At 43.0% G+C, this 26,614-nt stretch overlaps 1 protein-coding gene across 10 annotated transcripts in view; it reads right to left on the reverse strand.

Moving 5' to 3' along the window:
• CCDC62 (coiled-coil domain containing 62) overlaps positions 1-26,614 on the reverse strand; it is a 43,915-nt gene that overhangs the window by 3,186 nt on the left and 14,115 nt on the right. For 4 of the 10 annotated variants that reach the window (XR_014163801.1, XR_014163802.1, XM_081892788.1 and 1 more), the window contains exons 2-12: positions 14,204-14,385; positions 13,175-13,367; positions 11,908-12,074; positions 10,459-10,560; positions 9,307-9,478; positions 8,035-8,136; positions 7,458-7,546; positions 6,481-6,581; positions 4,473-5,177; positions 990-1,167; positions 159-287 (exon numbers count right to left, since the gene is read on the reverse strand). Coding sequence is in view for 8 of the 10 variants with exons in the window: in XM_081892788.1 (XP_081748914.1) it covers positions 159-287; positions 990-1,167; positions 4,473-5,177; positions 6,481-6,581; positions 7,458-7,546; positions 8,035-8,136; positions 9,307-9,478; positions 10,459-10,560; positions 11,908-12,074; positions 13,175-13,367; positions 14,204-14,239 (1,974 nt within the window). In the remaining 2 variants the exon portion in view is untranslated. Of the gene's footprint in view, positions 1-158; positions 288-989; positions 1,168-4,472; positions 5,178-6,480; positions 6,582-7,457; positions 7,547-8,034; positions 8,137-9,306; positions 9,479-10,458; positions 10,561-11,907; positions 12,075-12,239; positions 12,467-13,063; positions 13,368-14,203; positions 14,386-26,614 lie in introns of those variants that run through there. The other 6 variants (XM_081892793.1, XM_081892789.1, XM_081892787.1 and 3 more) reach the window with 6 other exon arrangements.

A 26,614-nucleotide genomic window follows, 5' to 3' on the forward strand; every position in this document is an offset into this window, starting at 1 on the left:
TGCAGTATGCAATTAGTATAGTTTAGATAGATGATTAGATAGATAGATAGATAGATAGATAGATAGATAGATAGATAGATAGATGATAGATAGATAGATACTTCTGTTCTAAGTCAATTCTCTTTGTCACCAAAACTGTTTGGAAAGCCAGAAATTACCATATGAAGGCTGTTGTTGGGGCTGCATCCAGGGCTGGGACCAAGCAGGTTGCTGAGCTCCAGGTCTGCTACCATCTGGCGGGACTCTGCCAGCAGCCGCTGCAGCTTGCTGGTGGGCGAGCAAGAATCCTAGGATGAACCAGAACAAAATGTGTCAAGGAAGACCTGGAACCAGAGACACAAGGTGGGTTTGAACACAGAGATCATTGGGAAGGAAAGCACAGAGATAGCCTAACTTTGGAATATTTCTACATGCCTTCAGGGCTGCCAGCAGGTACTCTGGAAGCAGGCAGCAATGGGAAGCAGAATTAGCAGGATCAAGAACCTCAGCAGCCTTGGACCTTCTTTTTCTTTGGCAATCACTCATAGCCGAGTAAGACTGTGTTATTCTACCTTTGCTCTTGATGTAGATCTTCACTCACCTCTTCTTCCCTGGTTGAGGAGGTGCCGTTTTGTGGTTCGCTTCAGGTGCCAAGGTGACTTGGGCCGGCCCTGGGCCAAGCCTAGCAATGAAACCTAAGGTTCCGAGTTCCAGATTCAGGGCAAGATGGGGACTGTAACCCAAAAATTATTAATTGCATTGCAGATGGTGTAGCTACTTAGTAGTCACATGCCCACATCCTTGTGCCCCAGACCCAGCAAAATGCCCGAGGATGGAGCTCTGGCAAAGGTTAGCGAGGAGCTGGAGGGGGAAATGGGCAACTGTGAGACTTCTGCACAAGTGATAAATGGGATAACTGTGGCCACCAACAGATGGCTGTAGATCAAGAGTGCTACAATAGCCAGGGATGACCCAACAAAACATGCTGCCTCACAAAACCAGACACTCACTTTGTGGATGGTCAGATGGCAGCATCCGTTGGCTGCCTGGATGTCTGTTAAGCTCATGAACTCCGAAGGCAGCTCTCCTTCAAACAACTTTTCGTCTCCCTTGCTCCCGCTTGTCTTTTGGGTGGATGTCAGACAGGGAGCACCCAAGTCCGAAAAATGCAGGTCCACATCATGGTCACTGTGAATATTGAAAATAATACTTTTAGAAAGTTATCTTCAGCAAACATTGTAAGGAAAGAATATAAATATGAGGGTTAGGTACAGCACCATGCTTTTTAAAACATAAAGGGGATAAGAAAGCAACAGACGTGCAGGTTCATAAGGCAATTCTGGACTGGTGGAATCTAATTTTAAATTCCCTTTAAAGAAAAATAAGTTTCTATTTCTTATGACTGCAGAAACTTGGTTTGCAGTGGAGGAACCAGGGCCCTTTATTTATTTTATTTCATTTACCAAATGTGCATACTGCTTAATTGTAACAGAACCTCTAAGTGGCTTACAAGAAGTATTTGAATTATCCACAAAAATAATTAAAAACATTTCAAAGACAATTAAAATCAGCAGTAAAAAAAGAGAAAGAAATGGAAACACATCAAGACCTACATTTCTGGAAATGCTTGCCTAAACAAAAATGCATTAAGCAGGTACTGAAAAGGGTATTTCAAAGGCTCCTGCCTGAGGTCCGAAGGCAGGGAGTTCCAAAGTGTAGGTGCTGCCATACTAAAAGAACAATTTATGACAAATGCAGAACAAGTAGTGTGCGGCACCTGTATTATTATTATTAAATTAAATTTCTATACCACCCTTCATCTGAGAATCCCAGGACAGTTTACAATACAAAAACACAAAAATACACAACATAGTAACAAACAAAAACAACCCCACACCCCGGAGTTTAAAAGGCCATAGATTGTGTAGTTAGCCAGAGGCCTAGGAGCAAAGAAATGTAACAGTGCCTTTGTCTTGCCAGGATTCAAGCTCAGCTTATTTTCCTTCATTCCGCCCAGCACTGTGTCCTGGTTCCACACAGCCTCTTCCCATTCAGATGTTATGCAGAAACAGAGCTGAGTGTCGTCAGCATACTGATAGCACCTTGTTCCCAAAATCCCAGTGACTGCTCCTGGCAGCTTCATATAGTCTAATTTGTCAGCTCCTAAATGATATCGAGAACAAGAGCAACTTGGCCACAATAAGGAAATTTTGTCCATGGTATGACTATTTTCTACCTTCCCATTTCGACTCTCTGGCACCCTATCTGCATAACCTAGCAATTCTAAAACGTAGACACGTTTTTACTCTCGCAAGATTGAATGTATTGCCCTCGGTTGTACTTGAGGGACGATTCCAACAGATTCTACATGAGAAACACTTATGTCCCTGTGGAGATGGCAGTACCATATTGGTGGCGCATGCCTTTCTGGCTTGCACTCTTTATAAAGACTCGAGGAATGAGATTATCACCCTTCTTGTATTGACCATTCCGGGTCGCCCAGCCACTGCCACAGTGTCCTTTCTCTCGGCAGATCAAGATGAGCAAAGGTTGCAAGGTTTTTAGCTGGGGCAATCAGAATAAGATCCACTATTTGACTATTGATTCAAAACCCTAAAATGTATTTTATATAATTGACTTTTTATTTGTATTTCTATTCTTTTTATATCGTATTGTTGTTTTATTGCTATAGCCAATGGCTGATGCAAATAAAGATTCATTCATTCATTCAGCTTCATTCAGACATTGAATAGCACTGAGGATAAAACAGAGCCCTGTGGCACCCCATTGCATAACCCTGAGGGGGCCAAAAAGGGACAAGATGCCTGCGCCTCTCTCTCTCTCTCTCTCTCTCACACACACACACACACACACACACACACTTGGTGAGCGAGCTGAACCATGAAGAATGGCAGTAGTTGCAGGATATGGGTGCTATTCAACTAAGTTTTACTCAGAGCAGTTCCACTGAAATAAAGGAACCTAACTCAGACATGCTTATTTAATTCACAACATTTATATACCGCTTAACTGTTATCAAACCTTGAAGCAGTTTACAAAAAGAACAAAATTCTCAGGGGGGGGGGAGTTCATTATTTCAACGGGTCTACTCTGAGTAACACTTAGTGGACTACCACCTTGTTTCCAATAATGGCCAATGTGGTCCCTGCCCCCAAGATGTTGCTTGACTTCAACTTCCAGTCCCTGACCTTTGTCCACGCTGGAGAAGCTGCTGGGGCCTGGGGCCTGACAGCATTCAGTGGGACGCAGGTCTGCAACTGTGCAAGGGGAATGGCCAGACTCACCCAGGTGTACAAACCAGCTCTGCTGCTGGGTCATGTGATGAAAGGAGATTACAAGCAATGTGAAGTCTCAGGTCTTTTTATGGGCTTTGGAAGAAAGTGAAGAGCTTTATTTACAGCTGGCGTACTAAGCTAGAGGGGACTGGGTATGAATTCCAAGGTGAGCTAGATGGGGCTGCTCCAGATCCACATTCCATTTTAAGTCATGTGCCCTTGAAAGCAGCTGTGTGGCTGACCGATGCTGCTCTGACCAGCCCCAGGCCCTTTGCACAGCTTGATTCTCTCCCCCACCCCCGCAAAAAAGTGGCCAACAGAAGCTCACACATATCAAAAGTGCAAACTGATCTGTGTGGAGGTTAAAATTGCAGGCCATGCTTGCAATGGGTTTGTTTATAAGAGTGCTCAAATCACAGGATGGTGATTTTGCCCCTTTAGTTTCTGGTCAAGGGGGGCAGGAGTGGACTAAAACGGGTGGGGGGTGTCCCAGAATGAGGCCTGTGGATTTTTATCCAGGACTCTCTCCCCTCTGCCCAGTCCCCCAGTAATTAGAGTAATGCTTTATGACCAGAGGAGCTGAGGACTTGAGCTGGAGCTGCTGCCTGAAGTGCAGCAGGCAGAAGGCACTATTCTGCTGAGCAAGCAGGGACAAAGATTCAGGCGGTTCAGATACAGACCAAGACTGCCTGGACCAGAAGCTTTGTGCTGCCTGTCAGTTTAATCTGATTAAAACAGCCTTTGTCCATGTCTAGCAGCAGACTAGCCAGGTAGCCACCTGCCTGCCTGTTTGTTTCCTTCCTTTCCTTTTTTGCTCTAAGACATAAGTAGGCAAACTAAGGCCCAGGGGGCGGATCCGGCCCAGTCGCCTTCTAAATCTAAATTTTTACATGAGTAGAATGTGCCCTTTTATTTAAAATGCATCTCTGGCTTATTTGTGGGGCCTGCCTGGTGTTTTTACGAGTAGAATGTGTGCTTTTATTTAAAATGCCTCTCTGGGTTATTTGTGGGGCATAGAGGGACAGTGGACCGGCCCCCTGCTGAAAAAGTTTGCCGACCCCTGCTCTAAACAGTCTGATGAAGACTAGCTAGTTGGTTTATTAAAAGATTGTTCAAAGGCTTTTCATTTGGCGTAGGGACAGTCATAGCTAACAAGAGAATCGACCAATTTTGTAGGCAATTAGCAAAATACTGAACCTTTTCGACTTGCTGCTTCTAATTGCAGCCTGAGGACCGTTGGGAAAAGATCCGTGCCATGAACCTGCCTCTCCCTTCACAGGCTTGAAAATCTGCATCCACCGCTGGTCACTTACAGGCTGGTACAGTGCGACTTTGTTTATGGAGCTGCGGGAGCAGTACCCCGACTCCAGCCCTTTAAATGGACTAGGAGACTTGCTGGGACTCCGTCTGCATGTGCCCATCTCCTTATCTTTACAATCCTCACTGGATTTGTCGGACAACCTCAACACAGGACTCTGGCAGTTTGTGGGCTCGGTGTGGCAATTTAGGTCGAGCCAATGCTCATGAATTGGTAAAGATGCCGCAAAGCTTTGCTCCGGCGCCCGGGCCATTTCCCTGCCTTCTGCCTTCCACATGCTGTCTGACTGGGAGGCAGGTCTGCTGTCTGTCTCCCCAGAACTCAAGGATCCGCTCTGATCCAGCTCTTCCCTATGCATAATTCTTGGCCCATAAAACAGCCCTTCCTGAAACTGATCCAAGCTTGCTGGCTGTCTCTCCTCGGAGCCCTTTTGCTGCCTATTCTCGGCTCTGTGTGCTTCGCAGGTATTTTTTGAACTACAGCTGGGAGAATGCACAAACCGGGTGTGTATCTTCTGATGGGCTTCGCTACACACTGTGTCTTTGTTGCCGCTACTTCCAGGATCTGACAAAACTATCTCTGTGCTATAAAGGGCACAATAAGGAACTCACATTATCAAGACTGCATTTAACAACTTAAGCCTATACATTATCTGATCTGCACCCATCAATCTCAACACACTTCGTCCACCCAAGGGTGTCTCATTCCTGTTTCAGACATGCAGGATCTTCCAGCCCTTGAGGATTTGCCCCACTCAGCTTCTACTGTTGCTTCACAATAAGTTTCAAGGGAACTGGGAGTTGCGGGTACTGCTAAATACATAATCAAATAACTGCTGGTTTTTGGATCTGTGAAGGGACAACCTCTATCTGTTTCTCTGCCCTGGCATGCCTATTTAGCCTGCAAGAATTTCCTCTTCAGATTGGCATAAACTCTACAGGACGTAACAGAAACATCTGCCCCCATCTCTTTTTTTTTAAGCTGAGCCCAAGGGAAAATCCTTGTAATGTCATCAGTTAGCCCTAATTAAAGTTGTTATTTTACTGTCCTGAACTACATGCTGTGAGACAGCTTAGCAACCTGGTGGCTCTCAATGCAGGCAATGCCAAGTGGCTCTAATTTAGGAGAACAGAGTCTTTCTAACACGGCACAGCTGGGGCGCCCCGATTCAGTCTTTTGGCTGTGCAGCTTCCATTGCTGGTCTTTTCAAGGCTGCTCCAAGTTGTGTGTTGAACCAAGAGCAGGAGCATAGTCAGCTGCTAAGTGACCACACTCCAAGAATGGAGCAGAAGGCAGCATTTCAACAAATACTGTTGGCTGTACTATGATTGGTATGGTGCATTTCTAGGGGTTTCCTCTTAACGAGTGTTGATGAATTAGTGCTTAAATAAGCTCTATGCAGGGCTGGAAGAACCAGGGTTAGGATTTTGAAATGTTTTCCTAACCCTGCCTCTGGGCAACATGTAAGGTAAAAGGTACCCCTGCCCGTACGGGCCAGTCTTGACAGACTCTAGGGTTGTGCGCTCATCTCACTTTAGAGGCCGGGAGTCAGCGCTGTCCGCAGACACTTCCAGGTCACGTGGCCAGCGTGACGAAGCTGCTCCGGTGAACCGGCACCAGAGCAGCACACGGAAACGCCATTTACCTTCCCGCTATAAAGCGGTCCCTATTTATCTACTTGCACTTAAGGGTGCTTTCGAACTGCTAGGTGGGCAGGAGCTAGGCCCGAACGACGGGAGCTCACCCCGCCGCAGGGATTCGAACCGCCGACCATGCGATCGGCAAGCCCTAGGCGCTGAGGTTTTACCCACAGCGCCACCCGCGACCCAACATGTAAGTCCCCTTTAAAAGCAACCTTCTCTCCAGAAAGCCATTTGCCACTTTTACCTGGCCTCGGGTGCCTGTGTCTTATGTTTCTGCTTCGTTTCCTGGGAACTCTCCAAGTTGAAATGCAGAAACTGCAGATCTCGTTGCTGCTTCACATAGATCTAAAGGCAGACAACAAAACAACCAACAAACCTCAGAAGAGCAAGCAGTTCAATTTGATACATTATTTTTGCCCTGTTTTTCTCTTCACAGACACACAAAGCAGGAAATTTAAAATACAAACAATAATAATGAGGGCATTCCAGACAGAGTTCATAGAAATTTTAAATGGTTTGTTTTTAAGATTTCAGAGAACTATCAGAAATACCTCCCACTCCAATTTTTCCATATTCAGTACATGCTCCTATAACAATTGTAAAGATTTGTGTAAAAAAAAGAGAGAAATATATTTTTTTGTTTTGTTTTCATAGATAATTCAAGACTAAAAGAAAACAAAATTCCTCTGTACATGTAAAAAGTAGTGCTCCAATTTTAGTTATTTAAGTATCCCACTCTGTTTCGAGGATATCCAGAATGGTTCTGGCCATTCTAAGCCTCCATTTAAGATCAGGTCAGGCTGAAGGATGGTGACTGGACTATGGTTTCCCAATAAGATTCATGGCTGTGCCTTGGCCTGGACTATCTAGCTACTTTATTGTTCTCTCAGGGCAGCATACAGATAATTAACACCATGTACGAATAAACCATACCAAGCTGTTATTTAACCACAAGCATTTGGAGATATCTTCCAGTGCATATGAATTTAAAATATTTTACTATATTTCACTTGAGATGCTTTAGAGACGTTCATCCTTTCTATTTAGTTCACATATTCCAAGACTGAGCCCCAGTATCAAAAACAGGTTCTTCAAACAAGTTACTGCAACAGCCAATTCTGTTCACCTTTGATTTTTGTTATGTTCCTCATTGCGACATAAAAGGACCAAAACAAGTGCAGTCCCCTCCCCCACCCCCCCACCCAGAAACTGGAGTCAAACCTGTCGCAAATTGCTCAGTTCTGTGTCAGTTCGCAGTTGTTTAGATTTAGCAGACTGAAGCAACTGGTCTTTTCTGTTTGCTCTTTCAGCTGTTAGGAGAGAGGGGTTGAATGGTTGGTGATTTTCCACAACAAAGAATTGCACAGAGAAACAATAAAGAAGCAATAATCATAAAGAAAATGAGCGCTAATTTAGCTAACATTTTCTTTTTTTATACACAGGGATTTCTTTAGAATCAGGTCTTTAGGGGAGTGATTTCCCCTCTTGGGAAGCAGGGATGGGGATTCTGTGGCTCTCCAAATGTTGTTGGACTGCAACTCCCATCATTCCTGACCATTGGTCATGCAGTTTGAAGGGTGTTGGAGTCCACCTACATCAGATCAAAGGTTAGAGGGAATGGTTCCACTCCATATGGAAACTAGTCCTGATTTATGGCCAGGTATTTTTCATCAACAGCTGATACCTAAAAAAAGAACACAGGCAAAAGATCCAACACCATATTTGCTAAATCAGAGGCAAATGGACTGTAGGCTCCCTTCAAAAGCTAAGGGCCAAACATTAGTTTTTGTCTACTCACCACTAAGCATCAATTCATTGTTCAAATAACTGTTTTCTTGCTTGAGGCGTATGATTTCCTCCCTCTGCTCATTGTTTTCTTTTGTTTTCTCACCGAGGTCACCTATAAAACAAAAAGAGAGGGTGTTGCTGAGATGAAATATCTTGTAAAGACAGTTCACATCTATTTAAATTATCATAAGCATGAGGTGATAAACCAAATGTCCGGCAAGAACTTTTTGTTGCAATGCAACACTAAAATTCCTATCATTGCAACAAGGATTAAAACTATACACTGAATATATAGTTTATCATTAGCAGTTTATTGTACATTATTGCCAACAAAATTGTACATTAACTATAACTGGCTCATTCATTGCAGGGTATCTGAAGGACAGCAGGCTAGCGTAATAGCTTGCACACACATTAAGGTTTTCTGCTCTGGCTACCCCACCGTCAGAAGTGAGGGGGTCGTGACCAGGCACTGGGCCTTTTCTGTGGTCAAACACTCATTGGGAACATCTGTCAAGAACCCATGATATTATCATTCAGGACACCAAATAATAATAATAATGCCTGAACTTTGGGTGGCACTCAAATTTCCAGCTAACCTACTGTCTTATTTTGCTCCTGCATCTATTGTTTCTTTTGTTGTGATGGATTGTATTTATACAATTTGTAAAAGGTTTGTTGAAAGCTGCCCTGGGGCCAGTGGCGTAGCGTGGGGGGTGCAGGGGGGGGGGCCGGCCACACCGGGCACAACATCTGGGGGTTAGGGTTAGGGGGCGCAAATCCACGGGTTAGGGGGCGCAAATTACTTGCCTTGCCCCGGGTGCTGACAACCCATGCTACGCCACTGCCTGGGGCCAACATTGGTGGAAAGGTGGGGTACAAAGGTTTTAAATAAAATAAATGTATGTTAACTTGCAGTCTGATTATAGAAAATGGCACGTACTTTTTTTGGAGGGGGTCTTTTGCTTTTGATGCATTCCAACAAGAAAGAATGAGGGAAAGTTATTAAATGCTTCCCTTTCCTTTTTAAAAAATTGTCGTAGTTTCTGCTCTTTAAATTCTAAGTTCCTGTATATTCAATATCTGAAAAAGGCACCTACATATTGAGTTTAGGGGAAAACTGCAAATTTACTTAAATCTGAAGGCAGGTGATTAATGAACTGAAAATTATCTGATTGATGGATAGCCTGGTTCACTTGGCTGGAGCAAATGCAAACAGGAACACTGTCCTTCTCCAACTCAGTTTTTAGAGTATGAATATGAAATTCTAAGCATTGTTTACCTTTTAATTTGCTTGTTTCCAACATAAGTTCCTTCAGCCTGAGTTTAAAATCCTGCTTTTCCCTATTGACGCTTGATTCCTCCATCTTTGCTGCACGCAGAGCGTTTTCTAATTTTTTAAATTTACATGTAAATTCAGTAATATGATTCGTTGCTTCAAGTATGTCATTATCCTAACCAAAACAAAAACAAAAACAATTTGGTCCATTGTTTTGCCTTGTTTGCTGCCATCTGTGCCTCTTTCATTTTATATGTTGAATGCTGAAAGTTAGTCTCATTTCAAAAACTAGCTCAGAGCTTGGCAGTGTTCATCTGATTGAATGAACATTTTATTTATTTAACAGATTTGTATCCTGCTTTTTGACCAGAGTCCCCAAAGTTGGCTCACAACTTTCACAAAATAGAACTGTTCCATTAAAAATCTTTTGCTTCTAAAATTAAAACCATGAAAGAAATATATCTATGAATGAAGATATTAGGGGAGGAATGGGGAGACCAGAAGAGAACAGGTTGGGAGGGGGAACCATTTAAAATACTGGACTCAAAAACAAAATAAAGAAATTAAAAACTCCCAAAGTTGCTGTCTTTTCCCCAAGCTCAGTGGAAGAACACTGCTTTGCATGCCGAAGGTCCCAGGTTGGAACCCCAGCATTTGCAGGTAAGGCCAGGAGAGACTTCCGTCTGAAATCCCCGAAGACAGCAGACCTGTGAGCAGAACCAAGCCTTTCACCAAATCCCTACCAAGAAACTTAAAACCTCATATTGGGAGTGGGGATTTCATGTCCCGCTGAACACCTCCCTCCCCTCCAGGGTTTTCTTACCTCCCTTTTCTCCATGTAGAGCCCCGTAATTGAAAGTAACCTCCTACTAGCAGGGGTGGGAAACCAGCTTAAAAATCAGTTTGGATAGAGCACTGCAGACAGTGGGTGGCGATGGGAAAGGTTCTACTCCCTGCTACTGATGCTGCATTTTAAATACTGGTCGTCTTCCCCTGCTCTAGAAGGAAATCAGCAGCATCCAGTTTGGGCCCTGCCCCTGTCTTATTTAAGTGTACCTAGAAACAGGGGTGCTCCTAACATACAGAGTGGCTGGGGAAACCCAGCCAGATGGGCAGGGTACAAATAATAAATGATTATTATATAGGTAAAATTACCTTTAACTTTAACATAGTAAGCAGTTCCTGCTCTCTGGCTTGCAGCTGTCCTACTTTATTGGACAGCTCCATCACTGAGCAACTGAGGGCTTGATTTTTCTCCTAGGAAACAGAAAAGAAAGGAAAAAGTGTTGACAGTGAAATCTAAACCCTGTGCCCTGTGTGGCCTTTCCCAGCCCTATTGCACCACAAGCAGAAAGCTACCCTAGCAGCCCACATCCTTGATCACTTAAGAATGACTTAAGGATGACTTAAGAAGAGCCACCTTACTGCAAATTCAGCACACTGGTGTGAGCGCAGCATCTTAGCTCACAACATCTGATGGAGAAAAAAAAATACATTTCCTTCTTTTGAGTTTGTAGTTAATGCATGTGTTACTTTAGACCACACAAGGGCACTGTTTTCTAGTGATCTAGCCACCCCATCTGTAGCTTCTTTGTCAAAGATAACTCCACTCCTAAAAGTTGAGCCATTTTGTTGTTCTCTCCCAACCTGTCTAGACAATGCCTGCTGTTTTTCTCTCTCATCATTTTCATCCTGCAAAGAGCTTCTGCATAAATAAAGCCTTTGAACTCCAGAAACTGGAAGTGATTATTACAATCTAATTCTCCCATGCTGCAGGGTGTGCTAACAACAACCCCAAACTGTTCAATGTGAACTAGCTCTTAATTCTCCCCCTCACTTCCCATTCTTCCTATCCACCTGCTGTAACCTGCATCTGTTCTTCCTATTTCACCGGAACTTTATTAGCACACTAACCTAAAAGTGGAATATCCATGGCCAGATCTCCCAAAGGATTGTCCTTTAGCTAAAAGCATCTGCAGGGCCCCTGGGTATGGAATTCTACTCCCCTCCTCCCTAAAGCTGGCATGAGCCACAAAGGAGAAAACACAGGAAACCTACAATATAAGAAATTTCATAGGGGAAGCTGTGTGGAGGCAAATGTTTTATTTCATAAACTATCCTGTCTATGGTCCAGGCCAATCACACACATGTCCCTTGCATCTTTCTTCAGCCAAATAAAGAAACTGAGATATATCAGTCATAGTAAATGTCAGGCCTAGTCAGGGCCAGCAGCAGGAACTTCTGGGCACCTTCCAATGCCTAAGTTCATGTATGGGGTGCACTGCTGATCTCTGGAGCCTCCTGGTCCTCCTCCTCCTCCTATCTGTTGATCTACCTTCTTCAATCTTTCTTCAAACATCTTGAGCAAGAAGGAACAGTAACCACTATAGACTTTATCCTCTCTATGGGAGGTGGGGTGGTGCAATGATAGTGAGGGAGAGGAAGTGGGTGCTCTTAGGGAAGGGAGGCATGCTGAGAGCATCTTGCTGAAGGGACCACCTACAAAACACCTGGGAGCAGCACTAGGTCAAGTTTGTCCCTTACTCAGAGTTATATTCAAATCTACCCAAAGCATTCAGAATCTAGCCACGAACTAAAGCTTACCTCAAGGGCCTGGCAGTGAAGTGATGTGTCAGAGGCTTTCCGAGAGAGTTCCTGGAGCTTCTGCTGAGTATTCTCAAGGGTTATCTTGCGGTCATTTTGCTGGGATTCAAGGTGCTTTAGCCTTCTAGTCAGTGTGCTAATCATCTCATTTCTCTTGTGCAGCTCATCTGAGGGATAAATGACAGGTACTGTTTCTGGGAAAGCAACTGAGAGCAACGATGCACACACAAAACTTCCTTAAACTAAGCTGACGTTTGAAATGTTAAAAAAAAGGCAGAGAGAAAGAGGTACAGATAGGTACAGATATTTTAATTCTATAAAGAAATGTCTACCTAGGAGTCATCCAAAAATGTTTTATGATCTCCTGGATCTTTTTACCTGCCATGTTTCCCCCCTTTTAAATTCCACAATTTGGGAGTTTGAATGGAATTCTTAGCACATCTTTGGGGTTATATTTGAAGGTTTTACATACAGATGTTAGGCATATAAAAATTAACCCAATACAAAAATATGAAGCTCTTTTTGAACAGCACCCATCTTATGTGAAATCAGTCCTTTTAGGAAACTACTGGCATTTTGCTATTGTTACAGCATCACTTACGAAAGGTTCTACGTGTTTCCTGCCATTCACAACATTCTAGCATTTCCATGGTGCTTCTGTTCAGATAAAATCTCCATTCTGTAGCCAGCCAGCACCTGTGGGACCAGCCAAATAGATTCTCCAAGACCCTGGACTGCAGCATCTTTAAAGTTCCAACAAACAGCTTAGGGCATATATGAGAAGAGGAGCACATCATATGATTTAATTGGGCTTATTACCTTTTATTTAATGTCTTTTGTCTCTAACCTAGAGCACAATCATAATGTAACCGCTAAGGGACTGAACATATCAAGCTGCCTTATAGAGAGTCAGGCAATGAATCCATCTTCTCTACTGCTGTCTACTTTGGACCGGCAGTGGCTATGCAGATGATCAGGTACAGGTAGACATTTCCCCTCTTCTGGGATATTATTTGATCCTTTCAACTGGAGATGCCAGTGACTGAACCTGGGCATTTCTACATGTGAAATGTGCTCTGCCACTGAGCCATGCCCACTGCCATGAAGCTGTGGACAGAGCTGTAAACCAGGAAATCACAGTTCAAAAAAACCTAACCAGTGCCCTCAAGCCGTTGTCAGGCTCAGTTCCCCCATCTGCAAAATGGGCACAATACTCTTACTACTGCACAGACTGAATTCCTCAGCCTGTAGTCTGCATGGCACTCACTCTCCAATTTGCTGCACCGTTCCGCCAGCGTCAGTATTTTTTGACGATCATCATCCCAAGCCAGCAGCTGCCTCTGGTGAACTGCAACCATATCATTGAGCTCCTTATCACGATCTTTCAGCTCCACAATTAGCAGCTGAAGTTCTTTCCTCTGCTTCTGAATGGTACTGCTCTCCAATTCAGAGGTTGTATTCTACAAGAGGAAGGGGGGAGAAAACAGTCCCACCTACATCACATCACAAATTAGGTAGCTGTTACGGAAGTATGCAGTTCAAAATACGAAGCATTTATTAACAGCGCTGTGGCTTGTTTCTATTCCATTAAAAGCTTGCAACTGTTTCATTGAAAGCTCAGAGACATGTGCATAGTTAAACTATAGAATTCACTCTGATGAGTTGCCTATCAACTTGCATGTTTTTAAAAGGGGATTAAAGAAGTTCATGGAAAATACAGTCATACCTTGGGTTGAAGTCGCTTCAGGTTAAGCCTTTTCGGCTTGTGCTCCGCGGTGACCCAGAAGTAACGGAGTGCGTTACTTCTGGGTTTCACCGCTTGCGCATGCGCAGACGCTCAAAATGACGCCATGTGCATGTGCGGAAGTGGGTAATCGTGACCCACGCACGCGCAGTTGCAGGTTTTGTTCGCTTCAGGATGTGAACGGGGCTCCAGAACGGATCCTGTTCGCATCCAGAGGTACCACTGTAATTCTATCAATAGTGACTAACCACAGTAGCTATGTTCTACCTCCACTGGAAGCTGCAGGAGGGGAGAGTTACGTTGCACTCAGGTCCTGCTTGTGGTCTTGGCCTGCTTGGCCACTGCAAGAACAGGATGCTGACCTGATGGGCCAGTGGCCTAATACAGCAAGCAGTTACGAACATACAACCACCACAGACCTTTCCTAAACTCTAATCTAGAAGTAACCTTGAAACGAAAAAGGAGAATACACATCTAGGTCCATCAGTCTTTGGTGCTTAGTGAAATGTGAGGTATTAAATACTACTTTCAGATTTAACTTGGTTTTGTTACCTGCTGTGTAGTGGAGAGAGGCAATGATGATTCCATAAGGACTGTGCTGGGGTCAGGACTGTAACAGGTACTGTACAATTGTTGCAGAAGTGGTGTGGACAAATTCTAATTGTAGTTCAGCTCTCCCAGAGCAATGAAGAACCCTTTTCTTGTGCACTGCAACTCAGCAATTCAGAGGGTAACTGTCATAACAGAGATTGAGTGGGGATACATCAAAAAGTGTTGTTGAAACAACTTATAGTAAGTTAATAGAAAGAGGCCACCTCACATTACGAAAAATTTTAATTACTCAGGAGGAAGGAGACACTGAATTGTATTAAATGTTTGCTGAATTTGTTTGTTGTTGCCTTATTATATACTAATTTGCTTTTAATATAGTTATATCAATTTTAACATTTGCCCATTTTAATGCTTTTTTTCTTATAGGCCACATCCAAAATTCAGACATGAAACACCTAAAGCATTCTAAAACACACAATTAAAAACATATAAAGGCATATTAGAGTGAAAGACATTCTGAATGCAGTGTGTGTGCAAATGCATGCACATAATACATATATTCCCACCTATACAGTGCGCACACACACACACACACACCCTGAGTTTTTAACTGAAGGGGCATAGCAGAAATTTCCAAGTAAATCAATTCTATACAGAGACATGTGAGTTGAAAAGTGGGAGATGGTTTAGAAAGGGGTCTCCGTAAAAGGCGGATCTACACGGATCCTCATGGATCCTCCACTTTTTTAAAAATAACTCCAACAAATGCAGTGTCAAATCACACCTAGAAGGCACGCCTACAAACTGGACTATAAAAAACGTGGATCCAACACTTTGCCACGCTGCAGCACCACAAAAACATGGATCCGAGGCACGGATCCTCATGAATTCATATGATTTTTATATGGAAACAAAATAAAAACACCATGCTACTGTAGACCACATCTTAGTCTGTAGGAGGAACCAAAAAAATCACGCATCCACTGTTTCGTGGTGCCGCAATGGCGCAAAAACATGGTTAAAAAACACGGATCCTCATGAATCCTACTGATTTTTGCAATAGATCAGCCCAAACTCACTGTCAAATTACACATCATGTCCAGGGGCACAGCATCCACCACAGAAATCACGGGTCCATGGCTTCCTGGCCATATCGTGGCCCAAAAACGTGGTTTTCAAGAACAGATCCTCATGGATCCTCACACTTTTTGCGTTGGGCAAACCCAAAGTCACTGTCAAATGACATATCATAGCCAGGGGCACAGCCTACACCACAGAACACTCGGATCCACTCCTGCCTGGCCATACCGTGGCCCAAAAACGTGGTTCCGAACCACAGATCCTAATGGATCCTCATGATTTTTGCACTAGATCAGCCCAAAGCCACCATCGGATCAAACATCATGACCAGGAGCACAGCATGCAACACAAAAATCACGGATCCACGACTTCCTGGCGAAACCGTGGCCCAAAAACGTGGTTCCGAACCAGGGATCCTCATGGATCTTCACACTTTTTGCACTAGATCAGCGCAAAGTCACTGTCAAATCACACATCATTTCCAGGGGCACAGCTTACACCACAAAAAACTCAGATCCACAGCTTCCTGGCCACTCCATGGCCCAAAAACAAGGTTTTCAAGCACGGATCCGCATGGATCGCACGCTTTTTGCATTGGGCTACCCCAAACTCACCGTCAAATCACACATCATTCCCAGGGGCACAGCTTTCACCACAAAAATCACGGATCCATGGCTTCCTGGACACTCCAGGGCCCAAAAACGTGGTTTTCAAGCACGGATCCTCATGGATCCTCACGCTTTTTGCACTATATCAGCCCAATGTCACCGTCAAATCACACATGATTTCCAGGGGCACAGCCTGCACCACAAAAATCACGAATCCACGGCTTCCTGGCCACTCCATGGCACCAGAACGTGGTTTTCAAGCACGGATCCTCATGGATCCTGTGATGGTTATGGGTGGGTTACTCGTGTGTAAACTACCTCCACTTCAGTTAGATCGTTTGCTCAACCATGTTTAGGGTTAGAGCTCGCCCTCCGTGACCTGTTAGTCAATTGCAGAATCCGTCAGTGGGCGTTTCTTGAATCTCTTCCAGCATAAAAGCTGTTTGACCCCAAGTCTCCGCCTGTGTTCCCTGCGCGGAACGCGTCAGCGCAGGTAAGGGGGCGGCAAGGGCGTGCCAGTGCTCTCTCCGCTGGTCTCGGTTGAAGGGTCTCGGAGCCCTGACACCGATTCCTCCATCTTCCTCTCCACTCTATTGGTGTCACACTGAATTCCTCCCCCCCCCCCCCGACTGGTTCCCTCTCCGGTATCGCTCTGGAGCCCTGCCTCCGCTTTTCTCTCTGATGTCAGTTCCCTGACAGATCCTTACACTTTTTGCATTGGGCCAACCCAAACTCACCGTCAAATCACACATGATGTCCGGAGGCACAGCCTGCACCACAAAAAACTCAGATCCACGGCTTCCTGGCCACTCAGTGGCCCAAAAACGTGGTTTTCAAGCACGGATCCTCATGGCTCCTCACACTTTTTGCGTTGGGCAAACCCAAAGTCACTGTCAAATCACACATCATAGCCAGGGGCACAGCCTACACCACAGAAAACTCAGATCCACTCCTGCCTGGCCATACTGTGGCCCAAAAACGTGGTTCCGAAGCACAGATCCTAATGGATCCTCATGATTTTTGCACTAGATCAGCTGAAAGTCACCATCAGATCAAACAGCATGGCCAGGAGCACAGCATGCAACACAAAAAAATCGGATCCACGGCTTCCTGGCCACTCCATGGCCCAAAAACGTGGTTTTGAAGCATGGATCCCCATGGATCCTCATGCTTTTTGCACTAGATCAGCGCAAAGTCACCGTCAAATCACACATCATGTCCAGGGGCACAGCATCCACCACAAAAATCACGGATCCACGGCTTCCTGGCCACTCCAGGGCCCAAAAACGTGGTTTTGAAGCACGGATCCTCATGGATCCTCACGCTTTTTGCATTGGGCCAACCCAAACTCACCCTCAAATCACACATCATTCCCAGGAGCACAGCATCCACCATAAAAATCACGGATCCACGGCTTCCTGGCCACTCCAGGGCCCAAAAACGTGGTTTTGAAGCACGGATCCTCATGGATCCTCACACTTTTTGCATTGGGCCAACCCAAACTCTCCCTCAAATCACACATCATTTCCAGGGGCACAGCTTACACCACAAAAATCACGGATCCACGGCTTCCTGGCCATACCGTGGCACAAAAACGTGGTCTTGAAGCACGGATCCTCATGGATCCTCACGCTTTTTGCATTGGGCCAACCCAAACTCACCCTCAAATCACACATCATTCCCAGGAGCACAGCATCCACCATAAAAATCACGGATCCACGGCTTCCTGGCCACTCCAGGGCCCAAAAACGTGGTTTTGAAGCACGGATCCTCATGGATCCTCACACTTTTTGCATTGGGCCAACCCAAACTCACTGTCAAATCACACATCATGTCCAGGGGCACAGCATCCACCACAAAAAACTGAGATCCGCGGCTTCCTGGACACTCCAGGGCCCAAAAACGTGGTTTTGAAGCACGGATCCTCATGGATCCTCACGCTTTTTGCATTGGGCCAACCCAAACTCACCCTCAAATCACACATCATTTCCAGGGGCACAGCTTACACCACAAAAATCACGGATCCACGGCTTCCTGGCCATACCGTGGCACAAAAACGTGGTCTTGAAGCACGGATCCTCATGGATCCTCACGCTTTTTGCATTGGGCCAACCCAAACTCACCCTCAAATCACACATCATTCCCAGGAGCACAGCATCCACCACAAAAATCACGGATCCACAGCTTCCTGGCCACTCCATGGGCCAAAAACATGGTTTTCAAGCTCGGATTCTCATGGATCCTCACGCTTTTTGCATTGGGCCAACCCAGACTCACCCTCATATCACACATCATTTCCAGGGATACAAAATCCACCACAAAAAACACGGATCCACAGCTTCCTGGCCACTCCATGGGCCAAAAACGTGGTTTTCAAGCTCGGATTCTCATGGATCCTCACGCTTTTTGCATTGGGTGTACCGCCATTGCCTCTGCAGAGAACTAGGGCCAGGGCCTTTTCAGTACTGGCCCAGACTTGGTGGAACGCTCTGTCACAAGAGACTAGGGCCCTGCAGGACTTGACATCCTTCTGCAGGGCCTGCAAGACAGAGCTGTTTCGCCTGGCCTTTTATTTGGACTCAGTCTCACCGAAATGTTTCTCCTCCCCATATGATTTTGATCTATGGGCTACTTTTAAAATGAGGGTGCATTTTAAATTGCATTTTAACCTGTATTTTAAATTGGGTGTTCCCACCCATTATGTTTTTATTGTAATTTTACTGGTGTTAGCTGCCCTGAGCCCGGCTCTGGCCAGGGAAGGCGGGGTATAAAAAAAATTATTATTGTTGTGGTTGTTGTTGTTGTCTTTGGAGGGAGTAGGAGTGTGCATGCGTGTGGTGGGTGGGTGGGTGGAAGGGGAGAATTGAGCAGAGTTTTTGAGCTTTTTGTGGTGAGGATTGCCCTTAGGTTTAGCTTTTGGGGGGATGATTTCGCGATCTACCAGGATCAACCAGGGATCTACTGGTCAGGCATGCCTGGACTATATAACTTTGAAAGATATACACAAGATGAATAATGTAATGAATTGACATTGCTGGAAATGCCATAGACCTCAAGGGACCTTCTTCCATTTGCGTTGGACCTGTGAAAAGACCAAAAAGTTTTGGAGGAAAGTTCATTTCAAAATGCCAAAAAAGTAAAAAGTAAATTTGCATTGGATCCCAAAGGTATGCTGTTGGGAATGACTCCTTCAGCTGTTGTGAAATTGTCAGTGGAACTACTTATATGACCACAGCAGTCATTGGTGCTGGCTAACATGGAAATCTGACATGTGTCCTCAGATAGATGCATGGAAAGAAAAACTATCAGAATATGCAGTAATGGCAAAACTCACCAATTTAGTAAATAATAGACCCATGGAAGAACATCAAATAAACTTGGAATCTTTATAATTTGTATACAGCTTAACAGAACTAAGAAAATGGATTTGTATAATAGACCTTAGGTTGCAAATATGTTTCCTGTTTAAAAATAGAAGTTTTGTGTGTATTTGATAAAGGAATAAATATATTGTAAAAGAAATCTTGTCTGTCCAATTTAGAAATGAAATCATATTTTTAAATAATTTTTGCTTTAGACTGTTGTATATAATACTAATAAACCTTTATTGCCACTACACCACCTGTGTGCAGTGAAATTAAACGAGCCCCCTACCTCCCCCCACCCTCCACCAACCAGTCACCCATAGATGAAGATAATAAGAGCATTTACAAGTCCATAGCCCCTTGGGGGGAGTCAGTCACATATATTTGTTTGGTCAAGGGTAGAATCCATCTGCAAGTAGTCAATGAGGAGCAGTCTGGCACTTGCGTGTGATCTTATCTTCAGGAAGGGGAGATTGCTGCGAACATTTTTTCTTGCATAAAGGATTACCGGTATGTCTGCCAGTCACATGTTCCATACCTTCCTCCTTTGGCAGCCCTCCCTCCTCCTGTAAATCAAAAGGAATGGTGCAGAGGCATGGTGTGGTTTATTTTATATGAATATTTGAAAACGCTATGGTGTCCTGTGTAGCAAGAAAAACACTTCCACTCAAAAGTGAAAACAGTTTATCAAATCAGACATGGTCTATTGATTTGGATACATTGTAACGATTTGGTCAGGCCATTTGGGTGGGTGGGTGGGTGGGTGATGTTTGTGCCATGTTCATTGTAAGTGCTTACTCATGGGGTGGGGTGCTCCAGCCCCCCCACCCCCCGATTAATGTCTGACATTCCTGTAAGCATGTATATGACCCACCACAGAATGAACCACAAAAACCACAGAGCACAGCCAAGGAATAAACAATATATTAAATACTTTGATCCTTAAGGAATCATCATGATTGTTAAAAGGACTCCACCAAATTAGATCACATCAATGCCCAAAATAAAATCTCTATCTGAAATGGTTCTGCACTAGAAAGAACAATGTATTAACGTAACATTCATATCCATAGCTTCCACTGTAAAGAACCGAACCTGGAAATTTTTGACGCTGCAAACATTGAAGAATTTCGAAGGCAGAGATGGTGATGATATTAACTGTGAATGTAAAATATCAAAGCAACTAAATAGAGACTGCCAAAGTGACCATGAAAAGCAATAATATATCTTTCATCAATTACGCTACAAAAGGTTTTGCAACAAAAGTTGTTTTTTGGGGGGCTGGAAATTATAAAAGGAGGTTTAACTGCAAGTTTTCTTGCCAACAGATTTTGTTAGTGCAAACTTGGAAATCAGGGGTTTCCAATGTGGTGCCCATGGGCACCAGGCTGCCTGCTGACAACTTTCCTGGAACAGATAGGTAGCCGTGTTGGTCTGCCATAGTCAAAACAAAAAAAAATCCTTCCAGTAGCACCTTAAAGACCAACTAAGTTAGTTCTTGGTATGAGCTTTCGTGTGCATGCACACTGTGTATCTAAAGAAGTGTGCATGCACACAAAAGCTCATACCAAGAACTAACTTAGTTGCTCTTTAAGGTGCTACTGGAAGGATTTTTTTTTTGTTTTAACTTTCCTGGAGTCCACCATGTGTTTTCATAAAGTTGGCAGGATCAGTGGTGAATTGTGCCCAGCATTACTTCAGATTGGTCATAGCATATTTGATTGGCTGCAGGGACATACTAAGTGTGGTCCCTGCCCCGGGGGCCACCTTGGGGTGTGTGCGACAAGATGGCCCGCTGCCTCCCCCCAGCTGTAGAGCAGCCGAGGGCACGCGGTCAGTACAGTTGCCATGTGTGTGTGCAAGGAAACAATTCTTTGGTATCGGCTATTTCATGTGTACTTACCTGAAACCATTAGATAGAGTGAACACACAAAAAAAGCATTACTGGCCCTTTAAATAAAGGCAGCCAAAGAATAAGGAGAAAACTGCACTATCACATCTAGTGAATGAATAGACCTGATGCTTTGAATTGTCTGTTTAAATAACCTATCAAGCTCCAACCAATGAATGTTACCAAACAGGACCAACTAGAGTATGTAACACTGGTACTGCAGCCAAATGTTATGTATCCACTTCAGTAACAGCCTGAAGTATCTGAAGAAGTGTGCATGCACATGAAAGCTCTTACCAATAACAAAATTACTTGGTCTCCAAGGTGCTACTGGAAGGAAAAATTGTTTTATTTTGTTTCAACTACGGGAGAGCAACATGGCTACCTACTTGTAACAAGCCACTATGAATGCATGTATCCTCCCAGGCAGTTAGAATGTTACAGTGTGAAAGTTCATGTATAAGTCACTGTATAACAAAAAATGTACAAGAAACTTTAGTAATTCACTAGAAAACAGCTGTTCTTTCCATGAGTCCTGTTCTGTACAGGGAAAGGTAGGCCCACCAGGAAGCATAAAGTCAGTAGGCAAATGGCCTCACCGCAGGGGTAACACCTAACCCAAGTGCCAGACAGATTACAAAGATGGGCAACCCTGAAATGGATTTGGACTCCAGGGGACAAAAGAATTGTGAGGAACTTGACCAGAGGGGTCAGGAACTGTAAATAGTTTTAATGTCTTGTATTAACGGGTGTCAGGAGATGGGAAAAGGGTGGGAAAAGACAGCTATCTGATACCCAGGTGCTGCCCCATAACACCCCTTGTGTGATGCATCAGTGATGTAGCAATGATGAAATATTGGAGGTGGGACAGGGAATTTGGGAAACTAATAAAAGTGGGGGGGCACCTTCTGTTAAAAGTTTGACTCATCTCGCTGCCAGAGGAGAGCGGACCCTGCTATAGCAGTTGCTTTTACAATAAAGGTCAGGACTTCTTCTCTTTACCTAGTGGGCTCACAGAGTCCCCCAAGGACCTGGAACTGCCTGTTTTTAAAAATATTTTATGCAACAAGCTTTCAGATTTATGTAGAGTGGAGGACTTTTCACAATGATCTTATACTGCAGGAAAGCCACTCCTTTTACAGTGCAAGAAGCTATTGATATTCTATCTCATCCTGATTATCAGAAGATTGTAAATGATCCACCATGCAAGCCTAGTGGTGGTGATGTCTTTCTGTATTCATTCAAAGGTTCTCCTGAGAAAAAAAATGATTGGCGCTGTGATCAATATTGTTGGATCAACTGTGGTGTCCGACTATGGCCAAAAATTAATCCAAAGCTGAGAAAATTTTACCATAAAATCAAAACTTGATCAAGTACAGGCAACTTTATAAGGCACAGTTATACTTTGCTAGAGCCTTCTTGTGAAATGGTTCTGATACACTATATTGGAAATGAGAGGGAATTCCATGCACTTCCTCATGGTAACAGAAAGAGAAATTTGCTAAGAGCACATGTACGGACAATGCCTTCAGTAATAGGAAAGATTTCAGATACAAGTGCTAAGCCTTCAAAAATCTATATAGACCTTTGTAATGACCCTGTAACCAGCTCTGCTCATATACCTGTAGCTCAGCCACGAAACCTGCACCAGGTAAGAAACAAACTTTAAAAAAAATTTAATTAATTTTTGCATGTATACTTCTTCTAACAATATATCTTTAACAATTTTTCATATTTCCACCCTCTTTCCCTGGACTTCCCTCATATGCCTATTTTGTTTTATTTCCATATTGTTCTCCCTGCATGTTGTTTCCCCAAAATTTCCAAGAATGCATATTTTCTTACTTTTTGCCACATACAATTGTGATCATTTACTCAAGGCAAGGAGTTCATTTCTTTATGTTGCCTCTTCATATATGTTGAGAATGGTCCCCCTTCTCTTTTAAAGTCTTTGTTGTCCTTTTCATATAGTTTATCTGATAGTTTTTGCAACTTCTAAATTTTCCATAAGTTTCCCTTGCCATTGATCTTTTGTTGGTATTTCTTCTGTCCTCCAAGTTTGTGCTAATAAAATTATTGCCACTGTTGCTGCATATATAAATAATTTCTGATTTCCTTTTTTTTATCTTGATCTACAATTTATAGGAGTAATTTTTCTGGTTTCTTAGCAAAAGTCTTTTTAAACATTTTACTCCAAATTCATTATATATCAGACAAGGCTGCTTATTATTGCTATTGACTGAATTAAAAATAACATCTTTGATAGTGCATTCATCTTTATTGCTGCTATCCTTCCCATCAAGGAGAGGTTCATTCTCTTCCAAATTTTCAAATCTATCTTCACCTCATTCCGAACTTTATCATAGTTGTCTTTATATAAATTTAAATTTTTATTATCAAGCTAAATTCCTTAATATTTTGACTTTTTTATGAATTTCTACTTCTGTAATCTCCTATGGCTCCTACAGTGATCCAAGTGATGGTCACCTCCAGGCTTGACTACTGTAATTAGCTCTGGGCTACTCTTGAAACTGTCCCACAAACTCCAGCGGGTGCAGTGAGGCTCCTTACGGGGTCCCTGCCATGGCAGCATATTAACCCAGTGCTTTACCCAGTTGCACTGGCTCCCGGTGCAGTATAGGGTCATGTTCAAGGTGCTGGTCTGAACCTTTAAGTCCCTTTGTGGCTTAGGGGCTTCCTATCTCGGGGACCGCCTCTCCTGGTCTGCCCTGCAGAGGACCTTAAGGTCCATGAACAACCATAGTTTAGAGGACCTGGGCCCTAAGGAAGTCAGACTATCCTCCACCAGGGCCTGGGCCTTCTCAGTGATGGCTCCGACCTGGTGGAATGCTCTGTCCCATGAGACTAGGGCCCTGTAGGATTTAACCTCTTTCCATCGTTCCTGTAAGACAGAGCTGTGCCGCCTGGCCTTAATTTGAATTCAGCCTGATCTTTTATTTCCCTTCCCTTCCCTTCCCTCCCCCGACCTTTTTATGAAGATCACCCTCTCTGAGACCCAAAGCTAATTCTCCCCTGGTCTCCTCGCTGGCCAAAGTAGGACCAATTCCTCCCCCTAGCCTTGGGGATTATCCAATTGATTTTTGAATGTTATTATTATTCATGTTTTTATACTGTATTTTATGTTGCTTTTATAATCAAGTGTTTTAAATTTGTTGTTAGCTGCCCTGAGCCCGTTTTTTGAACCGCGAAGGGTGGGGTATAAATATAAAATTATTATTATTTTCTCCAGTTCCATCGTTTTGTTAGTATTTTTGTCTTTCCTTTATTTAATTTAAATCCTCCCACTCACCCAAACTTATATTTTTTCAAAAGCTTTAGGGAGACACAGTTTTGTTTCCTCAACTGTAATTACCAAGTCAACAGCAAATGCTTTCAACTTAAATTCACACACACACACACCGTTCTTATTCCCACAATCTGTTTGTCTGCTCTTATGTTTCTGTTCAAAACCTTCAGGACCAGAATGAATAATAATGGTGATAATGGACATCCTTGTCTCATTCCTTTTTCCATTTGGGAATTCATTTGTTATCACCTGGTTAATAATTAGTTTTGCACTCTGTTCTGTATATACAGCTTGTATCCCTTTTATAAACTTTTCTCCATATTCCATTTCTTCCATCACTTTCCTTATAAAGCACAAAGATACATTAAAAAAAACAATCCACATCTATAAACATCATTGCTGCTTTTTTCTCATTTCTTACTTCTAGATACTCTATTACATTTTTACAATTTCTTATATTATCTTTCATCTGCCTACCCGGAAGGAATCCCGCTTGGTCTGGGTATATTTAAACATTTAAGACCTTTTTTAATCAATTAGCTAAAATATTAGCAAATACCTTGTAATCATTGTTCAAAAATGAAATAGGTATATAGTTTTTGACCAAGGTCAAATTTGTATCTTGTTTTGGAATCAAGGTAATATAAGCTTGCTTTCACGTTTCTGGAATTTCCCCTTTTGTTACTATTTCATTCATTATATCTTTCATTGGATTTACCAGATGTTCTTTAATTTTTTTATTGAACTTTGCTGATAATCCATCTGTTCCTGGTGATTTGCCCACATTTATTTGCCTTATTCCTTCAGGGATTTTTCTGTTACTTGTGTATTTAAGAATACTATCTCTTCTTGTTTTTTATCTTTGGCAGATTACTCTTTTTTATATATTCCTGTATGTTGATTGCCTTTCCATTTCCTCTTTTGTATAAATTTTGAAAATGATTTTAAAAGGCTTCCCTTATTTCTTTTGTGTTATCTAGAAATTTACCATTGGAAATAATTTTACCTATATATATAATTCATCTGTTGATTTCTCCTTAATTGCCATGCAAGCAACTTTCCGGGATTGTTTGCATGCTCAAAGAATGTCGGCTTCATTTTTTTAACTTCCCATGCTATTTTACATTGATTATCATTGAATGCTGTGATTGTAATAATTTCATTGGCTGTTTTATCGATTGTTTATTTGGGTTTTTTCCAAATTCATTTTCTTTCTTTGATATGGCATCCAAAATTTATTTTTTTCTTGTTTCCCTGGCTCTCTCCCCCCCCCCCCAGCATTTTGTTGTATGAAATGACCTCTCATGACTACAGTGGTACCTCGGGTAACATACGCTTCAGGTTGCATACGCTTCAGGTTACAGACTCCAATAACCCTGAAATATTACCTTGGGTTAAGAACTTTGCTTCAGGATGAGAACAGAAATCGCACGACGGCAGTGGGAGGCCCCATTAGCTAAAGTGGTGCTTCAGGTTAAGAACAGTTTCAGGCTAAGAACGGACCTCCAAAACGAATTAAGTATGTAACCAGAGGTAGCACTGTACTTTACGAACATTCCATACAATTTTGTTTTTTGTTTCCTTAGGTACAAAACAAACTTAAGCTTGAAAGACAACGTTCACAAATCAGTCATGATGATTTGTACAGTGTTTTTGAATTAACAGAACTCCTTGAAGGCTTCATCCATGATATATCTCTGTGTCCTACAGTGATTGTTGTTATGGGCCTACAGGATATTTCATCCGAAATTGGTAAAATGATATCACTGAAAACAGATTTACCGATGCTTTTTTCATATGACACAACTTTTCAACTTGGAGACTTCTTCCTATCTACTTTATTATTCCAAAATGTGCTTTTCGCTGAATCACCACTGATTCCTGTAATGTTCATGATACATGACAGCAGGCGAGAGGACAATCACAGGAGATTTTTGGAAACCCTTTCAAAACAGTGTCCATTGTTCAATTCAGAAAAAGTTGTCATAGTGTCTGACAGAGAAAAAGGAATTGAAAAGGCTTTGGATCATGTTTTGCTCAAGAGCCACAGAGTGGTATGCTGGAATCACATCCACAGAGACATCATGTTTTGGTTGAAAAAACATGGGGCCAGTTCAGAGGATACCAAGGTATACCTTGCTGACTTTTTTGATCTTCTGA

The sequence above is a fragment of the Podarcis melisellensis genome, assembly GCF_964234715.1.
Source record: "Podarcis melisellensis genome assembly, chromosome: 16".
Classification (NCBI taxonomy): Eukaryota; Metazoa; Chordata; class Lepidosauria; order Squamata; family Lacertidae; genus Podarcis; species Podarcis melisellensis.